The sequence below is a fragment of the Durio zibethinus genome, chromosome 13 (assembly GCF_047325235.1).
Source record: "Durio zibethinus cultivar Kanyao isolate XHJ-2024 chromosome 13, ASM4732523v1, whole genome shotgun sequence".
NCBI lineage: Eukaryota > Viridiplantae > Streptophyta > Magnoliopsida > Malvales > Malvaceae > Durio > Durio zibethinus.
In genome coordinates, this window is record NC_143174.1 from 6,514,720 (window position 1) to 6,530,600 (window position 15,881).

Here is a 15,881-nt window from a genome sequence, read left to right on the forward strand (position 1 = left end):
CACCCGATCGTATATTATACAACTTGAAAGGATTTTTTCTTTTTAAAGAGGAGCTGTTTCTTTCTTTTTTTTAAAGAAAAATTATAGGAAATAATTAACTATCCCCTCCGGTTTTCTTTTTCTCCTTGTCTGGTAATGGTATGAGTGATAGTTTAGAAGGGGATATCGACGAAGAGAAAGGACGTAAATAAGTAAATTATGCGATAGGACATGAAATTATTGTTCGTACTTTGTCATCAATTAATTCCTTTTGTATGGGTCGACACGCCAGTTAACAGATAGGCAGTGAACGACATAGATAGATAGTAGGATGCCCCAGCCCTAGCCCATAGCCCTAGCCATAGCCCTAGCCCTCGAATAAGAATAGGCAGACTGAATAATAGGGTGGGGAAGGCATATTTTGTGAAAAATGCATCAGCTTTTTTTTTCTTCTTTTTTGTGTATTTGATGATTTGATCCCATTTTTCTTCGGTTAGTTGTGGAAGGGGCTTTCATGGATGGACAGAACAAATACTATGTTTAGATTCACAAAAGTGAAATTCAAATCAAATGATTAGCGTGTGAATTGTGTGAGAGAGAAAGATCGAAGGGAAGCAAGGCGGGAGTGACAGTACAAGTGTTTTATTAGCATTAATTTTACAACAACAAAGGCTTGGAAGAGTCTTGGTGGCAGCTTTACTTAGAATTGCTGTAACCCGGACTTGATATGTAAGAGAAAGACAGAAGGTGAGTCCAAAGATTGCTCTCGAAATGTCATGTCAAGCTACAATTCATTCCTCAGAGCATATACTATTCGTATATTTGATTTAGCTTAAGCAGCTGTCTCAGAGTGAGCGAAACCAAAAAGAAGCTAAGACTCCGTTACATTTCAAGTCATCAGCTTCTCTCTTCCTGCTCCGCTTTAAAATGGAGGTACGCTTGCCAGTCTTGAGAGAGAGAGAAAGAGTTGTTAGAGTTTCACTGTACATGTAGATTTAACATAACAGTGTTAAAAATAATTTTTTTTAAATGATTCTTTCTTGTTTTCGATGTTACATAGTGACCTGTCATAGCATTTCACTTTTGAACACTAATGAACTTTTAGGGTCCATGGAGGGAAGAGCAGCTCTTGTGAAATTGAGAAAACCGATGAAGGAGAGACTAATTATTATAATAGTCACATTAAAATTAATGTTAAGATGTATTTTTGGATTAAAAAAATAATGATTGAAAAATTATTATTAAATATTTTATTTTAAAAATATATTGATAATTTATTATTTTTAATGTTAGTTATAACATTTAAAATTTTTAAATTTTCATTTTCAATCAATATATTAATATATATTATTTGTTTTTATTATATACTAAAATTTATTTATTTATTAGTTTATTATATAATAAATTTTATTTATTATACTAAATCAATAAAATTATTTTAATATTTTTAATAAAAAAATTGGTATGAATATTTTTGTTAATTACTATAATTTTGAGGGTAAAATGAAAAAATAAAAAAGAATCCATGGTAAAATAGGAGAAAGAAAATCTAGTGAAAGACATAAAGCTCATTAGACATTAAGCTCCAAAGAAATTATGAAGGCACAATTACTTCACTGAACCTCTTGAGTAGAATCCAAACACCATAACAGTAAGGTTGAAAAAAAGAATGATTAAAATCTCAACGCAATGTCACTCTAGTGGATCAAATGGGTCCTTCATCATGAGAGATTGATCGTTGTATCCTTTTTATGTATTTACTTTCCACCTAACAATAACTCCAATACTTATATTTCTCGCACTGCTCCTGTAACTCCATTATATTGCCATAATTTCTAATACGTAAATCTCACTTCTTATTTCTCAGTTCTAATTTTTTTTTAAATTTTTTTAAAGTTTAATGTTTCCAATAGTTCTATACTTATGATTAAATATTCAATGTGTTTATTGATTTTTAAAAATTTTTAATATGTTATTTAAAGTATAAATTAATTAATTAATTAATATTTATTTTTAATGTGTTTAGTTTTAAATGATAATATTTGATGGATAAATAATTTTATAAATATCATATTAGTTAATAAATTTATAATTTAAATACATATTAAAATTTTTTAAAATTTAAATATCACATTAAATAATTCACTATAATTCAAGATCATTCATAACATTAATGTTCTTTTATGAGTTAAATATAAAAATGACTCATATATTATACATTTTCTATTAATTAGGTACATAAAAAATAAAATTGTCAGTTTGATTCTTCAACTTCAATTTTATTATCCACTTTAATATCTAAGACTAATAATATCAATCAATTTGTTGAAATGGTATAAATATTCAATAAGGTACTGATAAATTTTAAAAATTTTCAATTAATGTCACATCATCAATTGTCATGTTAGTATTAAATTTTTTTTTAAAATATGAAATATTTTAAAAAAATTATAAAAAATAAAAACAAAACTATTATTAAAACTTAAAAATATTATGAAAATTTAAAAATTCAAAAAATCTCAAAATTTTAGTAAAAAATTCAAAAAAATTTTAAATTTAAATAAAAATAAAATTTTCTTAAAATTAAAAAAAGATTGGCAAAAGTTTTTTAAAAATTGAAAATAAAAAATCTAAAATTTTTTGAAGAAATTTAAAAATTGTAAAATTTTTTTAAAAATTATGAAAAGTTTTCATTGTTTTGGATCTTACAATTTTATTTTTTTATATATTTTTGGAAAATTTGAGAATTTTTTTAAATTTTTTGGATTTTTTTATTAAAGTTTTCATTTTTTCTTTTTCCTTTTTATTTTTCACAATTTTTTTTAATTTTTAATAATTTTTTAAAATGTTTCATATTTTTGAAATTTTTTATTTTTTAAGATTGTTTTAAAATTTTCAAAATTTTTTAAAATTTTAAATTTTTTCCTAAAAATTTACGAGCTTTTTTATTTTTCAAAGAAAAGAAATTAGATTTTTTAAGTTTTTACGAATAATATTTTTATTAAAATTTTTATTTTTTTGAATTTTGAATTTTTTAAATATTTTTTAGATTTTTAAAATTTTCAAGTTTTTTGAAATTCTGAAAATTTCATAATTTTGTAATTTTTAAACTTTTAAAAAAAATTTAGGTTTTTTTATATTTTATAATTTTAAAAATATTTCAGAATTTTTAAAAAAAATTAGATTTTTTTAAATTAAAATTGTTTTTAAATTTTTTTTAATATTGACATAGTAATTAATGATATGACATTGATTGAACTTTTTTTATATGTATTGGTATTTTAGTGGATATTTATGTTACACCAATAAGTTAACTAATGTCATTAGTCCAAAATTATGAAATTAAAGTTGGAGTATCAAACTAACAGTTTATTTTTTTAGATACCAAACTAACATAAAGTATATAGTATAAGGATGATTTTTATATTTAACTCTTTTTTAACTATATTTAAGAATAAAAGTTTTGATATATAAAAAAAATGAATTTCATGTATTTTATATTAAATTAATCTTTTTATATAAGATTGGTGTTCCATACTTTAACAATTTAAAATTTTAATTTTTGTTTTTTACTCCTTTTATTTTATTTTCCTTGTTCTGGTTTAATTTTCCAAAAGTTTAAGCAAAATAATTTATTTCGTATATTTTATATTAAAATTAATCTTTCTAATATAAGATTGGTGTTCTATACTTTTTAATCTAAACAAAGTAGTTAGAAAAAATCATAAAAAAATATTTTAAGATATATAAGAAAAGTTATAGTATATGTTCAAAAAAAAAAAAAAAACATAATATAGTTTTAATTCCAAAAAGAAAATGAATAAATTAGAAGACCGGATAGAGTTTATAGAAAAGAATGCAAATCACATACAAATTTCTATTGGGAATATATAAATAATATGTTTTGAGTAATATAACTGGGAATAGTATTTTCTTCAATCTCTTTTTTTTTGGATAAATGATAATGTTTTCTTCAATCTCAAGAAATACTTCATGCATCCTTAATTATTCTCAAACTAGTAAAATTAACCCCCTTCTCAATAAGCTTCACAAAACCCTAATAAAATAATATATTTATATCAAAACTCTAAAAATTTTAAAAGAATAAGATAAATTCTAATAAAATTGTATCTAAGTAAATAATAAACATTAAAATTATAAATCTTGGTTTATATAACAATTTTCCATTAAATTTTGTGTGGTTAATTACTGATTTATTGATGATGTATATCATCACTTACAACAAAGAAAAATTTAAAGACTACAGGTTGTATTGATTTATACTTCAACTTATTTCAATAAAAAAAAATTGTGATAGGAACTTATCTTCATGCACTAATAATGAAATTCCTAAACACCACATACATATATATTCTACTAAAACTGCTACAACTATATATATTGCAAAAGGCAGAAAACAATTCAAAGTTGATTATTCGATTTTGGAAAACTAGTAATAAATTTAAATGAACCACATTCATTTAAAAAATAAAAGTAAGATGGCGTTTCTCCTGATCAATAATTTTCAATAAAATTATTAACTCGATTTTTTAAATCTTACCGTTACTTTGTCTAAATTTTATTGGGCTGGCAATCAAATGCGTGAATTAATATTAATTATCCCATAATACGTTAATAAATATTCAAATTTTATTTTTAATGATTAAAATTTAAATATTAGTTGTTTTTTTTTTTTAAAAAAAAAAAACCTCTCTATCAACTCGGTCTTCCCAATAAAGGCTTTTAAAAAATATTTGTTTCTCTTTTTGCTTTAGCTGACGAAATACTTTGTCCATCTTCACTTTTGCTTTAGCTGTATATATATGTATATATACAGAGGACCCTTTAGCTCCAGCCACCATTAGCACTTCGTTTATTCAACTTTGTCAAATCCAATCAAAAGCATACTTTTCCTACAAAAGGAAGGATAGGACTGGACAGGTTTGATCCCATGAATCTCTTGATATGATTTTTGTTTCCCTTATTATTTGTTTGAGGACTTGCATTTCCAAGAAAATACAATGATGTTTTTATATATCAAGAAGTCATGTTAAGAAACAATGAAAAGTTTATTGAAAACTAACCTTTAAAAAGAAGAAAACAAAGAACAAACAAACAGGATTTTGATGAGGATGAAGACCCTTTCCTTTTTATTGAGGGAAAAATGGACTTAAATGGTAAATTTTGTCGTGTTCTTTTAATTTTATGATTTAAAATTTATAAAGTGATAACAAAATGAGAAAAAAACAAGACCTAAGTATATAAATTAATAAATATATAAAATTCAAAATTATTGATAAAAAATCGTTAAAAAATGAATTGTAAAAAATTTAAAGGTAATCTTAATAATTAAGTTTGAATATTATAATAGTATTATTTAAAAAATAATAAAATACAATAAAGATAAAAATGTTATTTTATATTTAAAAATTTTTAATTTTTTCCTTTATATTTATCCCAATTTGGATAGCTAAAAATTAAAGATTTTGAGAAAAAGAGAGGATATTAACTTCCTTTCCTTTTTTTTTTATTAAAATATAAATAATAAACCAAATAAAAATTTTTTTCTTAATTTTCCTAGTTTCTTTTTCTTTCTCTTCCTTTTCCTCACCTCGCTTTAATCCAAACGTAAGCTGTCTACCTATGGATTTACGTTTCCATCTCTAACATGGCTAAGTAATAAATAAAACATTTCAAATTCCGGAGAACTGGTGGTTTCATTTCAATTTACATATAAATTGACTGACGCACAGGCAGTCAAATACATTATCAGGAAAAGGAGTTGTTATTACCATGATCTTGATTTTGGCTCAATAATATGGCAAGTCAGCCAGTCCTGCTACTGCTGGAAGTTCCGGTTCCGGAGAACAATGATAAATGCTATAAGGTCATTATAACTAGCTCTAACTCAAAGGCTTTTAATCGTTTCTGGTAAGTAACAGTGCACGGAGTGTCGATCAGAGTTGAAAGTTAAACAGAGAGGCCTACAAATATGACTTCCCGAGCTGCCATAAAGAACCATATCTAACATCCCGGGCAGGTCGATTTAGTGTAGTCTTCAATGTTTTTGACAGTGGAATTTCAAAACTAGTAGGTTGATTTGGAACAAGAATTAAAAAAAATATATGAAGAAAAGGGGAAAAAAAAAACAGTTAAGTGTCCCTCGTTAAGGCATGCGTCCAGCTAAAATCTGAAGCTGTTAAGTATGATTCATGAAATATTTAATGTGATATCTGAACAAATTTGATAATTTAAAATACAATTCGATAATACAATATAATACTAAAAAGATATAAATAAAAAACATAGATAATTTCGCTTAAGATTTTAAAAAAATTATAAATAAATTTAATAAAATAAAAAATTATATTTTATATTTTCATATCGAAATAAACTATAACACTAATTTTTATGTAAAACACAATATGAATGCAATATTATACATGATAAAATGACATTGATTGACAGCTATAGATTTGAGTTTTAAAAATTTTTAATATAACATCTAAATCATAAATATATTAACTAATATTATATTTATATCTAATGTTATTAACTTCAAATAATAACACAAAATAAACAAACAATTTTTTATGTATCATATTAATTAACATATTTATAATTTAAATATAACATTAAATATTTTAAAATTTAAATACTATATTAAATATTTCATTATAATTCAAAAATCATTTGTATTATTAGCCCGTAAACTAGCTATAAATAATAGATGAGCCAATTGGAGATGCAAAATCCACCAAAAAAAAAAAAAAAGGGAGATTTCACAAGTATGATTTTTGCATTTTGGTAAAGAAATAAATGAGGTTCAACCAGAACAATAAGCTATTAAAATACAAAATTTGTAAACTATTTCCCTTTTTTTTTCTTTGTTTTCAATCTTTATTTTGTTAAAAGAAAAAAATTGATATTTTTTGTACATTACATTTTTGCCCCTTCGTCCTTTTGCTTTAGATCTAAAGTAGGTCTTCTCAACATTTGGCTAAAAGATCAGAGAAAGCCATCAATATCATATGCAAAAGCAGACACCATGGTATAGGAATTTACAATATTTTGTTGGTTGGTTCATGGAAAGAGGCTACAAGCTCATCTCCACAGGTAAGCTTAATTCAAGAAAGTATAGGCTGCATGCAAAACCATAGAAGAGATATGTAAAAGGTAAGTTTATGAGAAAATAAATAAATTAATAAACAGTACAATGCAATTCGGTGAAATGTGATTCGAAACTAACCAGCAAATAAACCAACAGCAATTTTACAAGTACAATTTACTAGATAGTTCTCCAAAATGTTTCTTTCCCTAGCTATTGTGGTTATTTAGTGCTTCCTAGAATTAATATTTCCTTTCCCCATGGGGCAAGCGGTTAAAATTTACCAGAATTTGAACTGCATCTCTATGTGAGCTAAGCAGTGAAAACAAGAAGGTTATGAACTGTTTCTTGGAACAGCGTACTGTTTACTATAAATTTTATCACCTTGCAGACATGAAAGCCATTCCAAAGAAAACGGCCTTGACAGCTTGCTTCTGCCCCGCATACTCAAATGCCAATGGCAGCATTTCATGTAATGTTAGGAAGGCCATCACCCCACCAACTGAAATTTTAACATAAATTCAGAGTAGAAGGTTGTCACAAGATAATAACAGAGAGCTAGGAAGCTAGATTCTAGATTCTTTTTTTCCCGAATCAGATCAGATCTGAATGATCCATGTTACTACAAACCTGATCCTAACAAGCCCTCAAGAATTTCAGGACTTAAGCTGCTTGGGAATAGGTAGGCTGTGGTGAAAGGAAAAAGAGAAATCAACAAAGTCAGATAGCCTGACATTTATAGAGAATAATCTTGCAAGCGAGCAGGCTCTAAATTCACCATTGACTACAACAGAACAGGTTATATTCAGACTTAAATGCAAATTATATTAGACAAAACCAAAAATAGAAAAAGATAAAGATAAAAACTTTCCCAATGCACAAAAATGAAAGAGGAATTGTCTTTAGTCCAAATAGCTCCCAGTGTTTTCCCAGTATTGCGGCTTATAACTCATAACTGTGGTTTACGTTTCAGTAAAAAAGATAAGCATTTCACTTATAGACTTCACGCTTCGTCAAAAGAAAACTCTCTCATTCTTTTTTTCTTTTTCTTCCTATAGGGGGGAATTTTTATGTTTTTATTTTTGGATATTTGAAGTCCCTGGTCACTGAAACTAAGAATTCACATAATACCAATAGACCACACTTCTGTTTTTTACTCCTTTTTAAAAAAATATATATTTTTCTGATTCTTTAAGAAAAGGATGTTCACTTACCAACAATTACAACACCAAGTGGCTCAGCAAAACCAGAAAGTGTTGCCAATTTGAATGCCTGCCACTTACTGACAAAAAATACAAACCGACCAGTTAATTTCATCAAACGAATAAGCTCTAATTGGTTTACATAGTTAAAAATGGAAAGACTGCTGTAAAAGCATATAGTTAAAAATGGAAACACTGCTTTAAAAGCATAAAAAGAAGTTCATCCAGCAATCTCACAGACATAGTTCAGTTTTTACTACTGCATTTAGCTGACCAAAAAATAAAAAAAAACCTCACAATATAATGCCAACACCAGAACAGGCAACTTAATCCAATTATCATGGCGGAGATGAAGACTGCCATGCTTGAATGACATTAGTGTAGAATAAATGGAAAAAGCTTGTAGTGACGCAGAAAATAAACAAGAATAGTTGAACTACATTCAAAAGGACAATCCGTAACTTCACCAACACACAAGTGCTCATATGAAGTCAAAAAAATAGGCCCGAGAAAAAGCAAAGTTACCAATGCAGAGCTTCATGAGTATTACTAATGCAATCATCAGCACAACATATGCTACTGTCAAAATGAGAATTTCTTCACCATTCCTACAATAAATTTAGCAACAAACCACAAGCATCATCTCCAACACTAGCGTTAGTACCTTAACTATAATCTGTAATATCACCAATATCACTCAGGAGCCTCCGGTAAAATCAGGACTAATGCCTCTTTACCACGGGTGTTTACCAGAAAGACCACCATCTCTACATCACATTGCCGACCCTTACACTTAGCCATTGTTCCACAATCATTATCCCTGGTATACACCTTCTCAACAAGCACAAATGCTTCATTTTGGCAGCCTATGGTACATAGCAGAGGGCAGAAGAAAATAAATAAATGAAAAAAAATAATTTTCCTCAACTTTTTCACCATAGATCTTTTTGGTAGATGTCCAAGATCCACAAAAGGAGATAGCTCTTTCACATTTCATAAACCCCATCCCCTCATCCCCAAAATTCAGACGTACCCCGCATCCCCAAAATTCAGACCAACAACCTCCAAATTGAAAGTGCCTAATTCTAACAATTTGAGTGTCCATTTGGGCCTTGTGAGTGGATTTTCAAAAAACTGAATTGATCAGGGTCTCAATAAATTCTCACCTTTGAGTAGCAAAATAAACAGGAAGTGCAACAGCAACACCCTGTAAAATGAACATAAAGAAGTTAGATAAAACAAGATACTCTCTAATTACACACACACACACACACAAACACTCATATATATATATATATTTATCACTTATAATTATTGCACTACATTTAACCAATAACAGAATTAAGAATTGTGTAGGATCCATCAAAATATTACATTGAGTCCACACTTATAAGTAGTGGACCCCTACATAAGCCATTATTGTGGTTGGTTAAGTGCAAGATTGTGGTAAAAAGAATTGTAGATGAAATGCTCCCTATAAGATTGCATGTGTATACATAACTGATTTAGGTTTGCTCGATTTACAGAAAAGTTCAACATACATTCATACATTCATACAAACACACACCACATTCCCCTCTCTTCTCTCTCAAACATACGTGCATATACTGATTTAAGAAATGTAACCCAATTTTCTATACAACATCCAAGAAACCTGGCATGTCTAACCAGCATTTTAACTGATTTAAGCAGTTTTCTGAAACTCAACCAGACTGGCCAGTTCAACTGGTTGAACAGATCTCTTATAAGGCCTTGAACCCCTTTAACAAGAGGTCAAAACTCTGTCATGGATAGACTGGTTCCTTTTCATTAAAACCAGATTTTAAAAAATCTTTTGCAAATGGAGATATAAACCTTGCCCTGGTAGTTGATAAATCAGTTGGTAAACAATCAACCAAAATGCACATTGTTGTCATCATCACCAAATTCAATATATTTTTTAATAAGAAAGAACAATTTATTTTGAACGAGTTAAACTGGGAACCAGCAACTTAAGTGGGTTGCTTTCAAGGCCAGTTTAAAAATTACAGGATTTAAGAATACGTACCTCTGGGATGTTGTGCAAAGCAATGGCCAAAGCCAAATTAAGTTCAACATGAAGGCCCTACAAGAGAACATAAGGCAAGAAAAGAGATTCATTAACATACAGACAAAACATTGTGGGCTCTCAATGAGAAATTTATATCAAGTGAATACTTCCATTAGTAAATTAGTAGCTTCTACTAGCCAACAAGAATGAAAAACTACAACCAACAAGTTTGCTAGCATCAAGAAGACATTCCTTCAAAACAAAATAATGCAGTAACAAATGTAGTATCAAAATTTTTTTCTGCTAAGAAGTATGTTCCAACTTTAAGACCATCCATAATTCAGTTGAATTGTTTATGGAAATTACAGCCATGAAATAATAAATTGCTCACGATCATTTATCACTTGGCATGGTAGCATTTAGCATTTCTTTTTGGCATTAGAATCAACCCAACCAAAATGAGGAAGTTCTATGTAGTAAGGGTCCTTTTGGGATTATTCAGGAACCTATATTTAGTATTTGTTGTTAATGTGGATAGCTTCTCCTGGTGCAAGTTCCAAGGCTTTCTATGCTTAAGAACCCATCCCCCTCCCAAAAAGAAAGAGAAATGAAGAAATAGTTGTTCTTCATTGCCATAAATGAAATCTAAAATATTCAGTTCAAATCTAACAATCAATAGTTCAATCGTCATCCTTGGCACATAAATAATTTGGAATCATAGAAAAATCCCTAAATAATAATGGTGTTTAAGTCAATAACGTTTAAAACAATCAGCATTCAGAATGCTGAATCAGCAATCACTGATGACCATTAAAAAAGGAAATTTACCATTCAAGAAAACTGCTTCTAGAGTTTTAAAAAAAAAAGCTGCTAAATGAACCACCTAAGAATATTTTAAAAGTAAGTTAGGCTATTGTTGCTTCAATCTCAGCAGATTTTAGTTGCAGAACATCCTCTGTTATAAATTTTACTTGATAATCTCATAATAAATAAAGTAGGTTGGAACTACCTTCATGGATCCAAGGAAAACTGCCATCCCCTCTGGAAAATTATGCAAGCTTATGCCTGCCATTCAGTCAACCAGAGTGATATGAGCACTTCTTGTAGTTAGTAAAAGGCAATATGCTAAACCAAATAAAAAGAACCAAAAAGAGCTAAGATGTTAGATCTCCCATTCCTTGATTAAACAAATCGTCCAAACTTCATATATATAATATTTGAGCAGCCAAGTTTAGTTTATACCATTTATGATGCAATTTTTAAAGAAGAGGAGAAATGAACTAGTAAGCATTACTCTGAATCACAGGTTAAATCAAGCACCTTTCAGCAAAAAATAAAATTTAGGCCAACAAAATACAAGCAATCAAACATATCGTAGCAAGTACCAGCTAGTTCACTCTATGCTTTCCCAATTCAGCGTAATGACAACACAAGAACATTCTTCAGGTATTGAACATCATGTTGCCATCTTCAACAACTCATCTGCACTGATGGAAAGTGGAAGCAACAATGGAATTTTATACTTTATCTTTGACCACCTAAAATTTGATCATATTAGATCACAAAGCCTTTGCCCTTTATTTGAAGTTATATCAGTCAATTATGCATTTAGTTAATGTATTTGAAGTTATATCTGTCAAATATGCATTCAATTAATGAACTTAGTGGCCAATTTCATGTATGGTTTCTTATCAAATATGGCAGATTTAAAACTTGTCTAGAAGACAGTTTTACCTATTGCTGTAATAACTCCACTGAATAAAACCTGGCGTCGATGCTTTTTCATCATGTCCTTGCCCCCTTCATCACTGTTTTTCTTCTCTCAAATGCATTATCAAACAGTCAATATAGCTTTCAATATTTTTGGGTAAATACAGATGCATCAGATGCCAATTTGGAACAATCATTCAGTAATATTACACATAAATAACATCCAAACCTTTTTGCTTTGCACCTCAGAACTCTGAGAAAGTGTTGGTTCTGGTATAAAATTGGCAATCACAGCAAAGAAGACAACACCAGCAAAAAACTGCATCGTTACAGGAATAAAAATTAGCTTCAGAGAAACAAAAATGGATCATGAAATAGACGTTAAGCATGGAAATTAGAATGAAACTGATAAGATATAGCTAACCCAGAGGTTGCCTTTCAAGAAACCGATGGAGTTCATAGCATTATGAGCCAAATCAAGGAATGATATGCTCAACATTAGACCTGCAGCAAAACCCTGCATTAAGGAGACACCAGGTAAGGACAAGATATCTACTTACTATCTATCTATTTCTTGGAAAAAAGGAAAAAAGGTCAATATACAGAAGGCATTAACTTTTACAGATTCTTTAAAAAGTTGCCTAGAATTCTAGGACTAACAAATATAAAATGGAAAATTTTAACTCACAAGAACTTGAAAAATAAAGCATACAAAGATAAAATATAAAGTAAAACCAAGCAGCTAAGAAAATAAAAATAACCCCAAAAAATGTTCTGGGCTAGAATCCTTTAACAGATGATTCTTTGCTAAACATGATGATGTTCGTTACACATTAAAAATTTTTAATAATTTAAATATTCTCGATGTGTGTATGTTATTTCCGAAATCACTTGGATAGAGTATTTTCAATGAAAAATTGTTGAAAATGTTAAATATCTGGAACCAACTTATCGTGTTCAGCCAAGAGTATTTTAAAATTTTTATTATTTGACTAAGCTAGGCCTATGCTAGTTAAAGTTTTATATATATATATCATCTTCCCTTTAACTCTGATTGGATTAACATCTTTAAAAGATCATACATCTCTTTTGCAAAAAAATAAAATAAAAAAAAAACTTAATTTAATATTTAATTATAAGCAGTATGCAAAAGTTAGTACTCAAAAAATTCAATACTAAAAATTTAACAGTTAATGTTTTAGCATTGAAAAATTCCGATTTGTCTAATATCATTTAAGTAACTGATATTCTGGATGAAGGAAGAAGATGAAAGCTAAGTAAAGGATTTCAGCCTTCAGTGTTGGAACCAGACCTTGTGGCATTACCTGTAAAAGCCCAAGCATTTTCAAATTTGGAGCTTGATTAAGAATTACAAAAAGAGCACCTGTACCATATTGGAGGATACACTGTTAAAGTAAATAGCTTCTGAAACTAATTGCATATATTTATTATACAAAAATGAACACCAAATAACTAAGTAATGAAGAAAAGTAAACAGGGGAAACAAATATGTCATACAATTGGAGATAATAACACATTGTTTGGTGCTTAAGAGTTAAAATTATCTATAAAACTTTGGACTATAATGTCCTGCTGTTTTGAACTAAAAAATAATGATATTTGAGCCCAAGCACTCAACAATCAAAAACTTTGCACTTGATGCAGCGATAAAGTCTTAGTCATTGGTGAAACCTAGGGTGAAGATTAGGGTAACAAAGATGCATGAGTGTGCTTTTCTGCATGACTGTTGAAGCAAAAAAAATTTCTCATGCTTTCTATGAGAAAGCAACAGTTGAGCAGAACAAGCCACCTCATTTTCTACAAGATATCAGGTGCTTTAAATCTGGCCAGAAAACTAGAAATGCTAGAGGTTAATCAATCATATATCCAGAATTAGTTATCTACTTCTTTTTCTCCTTTACCATAAAACAGCAAGGTTTCTTGCAATAAACTGGATCTATGGTCTCTAACAGTCTTTGTCATTGTACACCACCCAGATCAGCAAATGCCGACTTCAATATCTCGTCATGAAAATATAACAAATAAAAGCATGCCTTAACTTTTTTGGGATTTAAAACTTCCATAAAACAGTAATAAAATAGGAAATTCTTAGGTCGTAAATCCACAAGGAATTCTATTCATGAAAAATTTCTTGTTAAATGATCATACACCAACAATGGCTTGGTCTACACATTACAACTAAGACCAAAAAGAAACAAGACAAAAACACAAAGCTAAAAAGTACCCAGAACTACATATATGTTTATCAATTCTGAAAGCTTATAATAAATGGGGCAATTTTTTTTTTAAAGGACTGTTATCTGACCTAGAGAAGTACTGAATCCACCCACAAGTGAAAGAGCAAGCGCCACTATAACTTGGGAATCGATGGAAAATTTTGCTTCTCTCTCTTTGTTCCTTCACTTTAAAAAATGCTACAGTTAGAAGGGGGTTGATAGTTCATGGAGGGTTTTGGACTGATATTTGACTACCCAAAAGATAAGAATAGGAATAATAATAAAGAATAGTAAAAGACAAAGACGGAAAATAAAGCATAAGAGAAAGATTAATTGCGGAAAAAAGAAAGGTTGAAGAAATAGGGCGCTTAAACGAGGGAATCAGTTAAGTGTTAAACGGCCTTTTTCTTGCTTGCTCTACAGTCTAAACCTAACTTCAACTAATTGTTGTAGTTTTATATATACAAGTGTTTGTATTTTTCTTTTCTGATATTACTAAAATATTTTATTTTCGATTGGTTGGATGCATTCAATTCTCTCCCAAACTCAAAACTCCAACTCCGACTCCCACTCCAACGCCAACTCCAACTCCCCTATTTTGGAATCCGTTATCACAAACGAGAAAGACCAGAACGAGAACGTTCAAGGCCCAATTCAACTCAATTTCACCCTAATCTTCAGCTTCGTTCAATTTGTCTCTCACGTTCGATGTCACGGTCCGCGTGTTTCTCCTTCTGAAACCACGCGTCTGTACAGCACCAAGACTACTCGTAGTCAAGGTCAGCCTTCATCGAATCCATTTTTCTTTGGATAGATCAATTTCGATCCTTCAAGCCGCATACTCATGAATTTTTTCTGGCTTTGACCTCGTAAGGTTGCTCATTCCAAACACTATAGAGAGGAACCCAACTCCCATCACTTATCAACCCACGATTCTCAAAGTGGCCCCGAGCACCCTCTCTGCCCGTAGGGCTTAAGGTCTCGAACATTGACCCTCGATTACTCGTGAGTCACGCAACCCCGGTTCTCATGATATTACTACTTCTTGACATGGTGAGAACCCAACACCATGCCCGCCCGTATCGTACGCAAGCTCCCGTATCAAGTTTACGCAAGAGCCACATTTAAGCTGGTCAGCAGCCAGCTCGGAGCCTCTAGGCTCATCTCATCCCACGGGACTCAGTTCTTAGGGCTAAGGCCCTTAGCATCAGTGTAGGCCGTCCGCCCAACATCATGCTAGTCTCGCAAGAGGGACTTGGGTGGACTGCCTCAGCTGCAGCACACTTTTACCGATTGGCCACAAAGGTCTAGCAACGTGCCTACCTGCTAGCCCGTACATCCCTCAGGCTCGATGGCATCCCTCCTACGCAAACACCATCTTATGATCTTTTCGGCTCAAAGAGAGGAAACCGAGGGGCATAACGATCTCTACCGTGTAACCCCATGGCTCAATGCAAAAGCTTGATACGAGGCCCGTCGACCCCAACCATCCTCGGGTTTACCGTGACCTGAGGAAACATCGTGCCACACTCATGATCCTATGATGCCCGCCCACCTAGACACCACTAGTGCCTAAGAGTAGCTCACTTCAAACTAACCAGGCTCCTGCCTGCCCG

General features: G+C 30.3%; 1 protein-coding gene across 2 annotated transcripts; it reads right to left on the minus strand.

Annotated features, from left to right (window-relative positions):
- Positions 1–6,758: 6,758 nt before the first annotated feature.
- On the minus strand, positions 6,759–14,737 carry LOC111302745 (zinc transporter ZTP29). Of its 2 annotated transcripts, none has more exons than XM_022898532.2 (12): positions 14,355–14,737; positions 13,341–13,412; positions 12,453–12,545; positions 12,258–12,347; positions 12,053–12,134; positions 11,328–11,383; positions 10,337–10,393; positions 9,456–9,496; positions 8,302–8,369; positions 7,718–7,774; positions 7,472–7,589; positions 6,759–7,121 (listed from the first exon to the last, which is right to left on the minus strand). In XM_022898532.2, exons 3-12 carry the CDS (start codon positions 12,525–12,527, stop codon positions 7,076–7,078), a joined length of 690 nt encoding a protein of 229 aa, XP_022754267.2. In that variant the 5' UTR covers positions 12,528–12,545; positions 13,341–13,412; positions 14,355–14,737; the 3' UTR covers positions 6,759–7,075. The 2 variants fall into 2 exon arrangements, with proteins under 2 accessions (XP_022754267.2, XP_022754266.2); XM_022898531.2 differs by having other exon boundaries at positions 13,354–13,412; positions 14,355–14,734.
- Between the last annotated feature and the right edge of the window lie 1,144 nt (positions 14,738–15,881).

What these genes read in the sequence shown, in the direction of transcription:
- LOC111302745 (XM_022898531.2), bottom strand. An exon ending in TGGAGTTATTACAGCAATAG is followed by an intron (nt 11,384 to 12,052) that starts GTAAAACTGTCT and finishes ACTGAATGGCAG; the next exon opens with GCATAAGCTTGCATAATTTT. An exon ending in CTTTGCACAACATCCCAGAG is followed by an intron (nt 9,497 to 10,336) that starts GTACGTATTCTT and finishes TTCATTTTACAG; the next exon opens with GGTGTTGCTGTTGCACTTCC.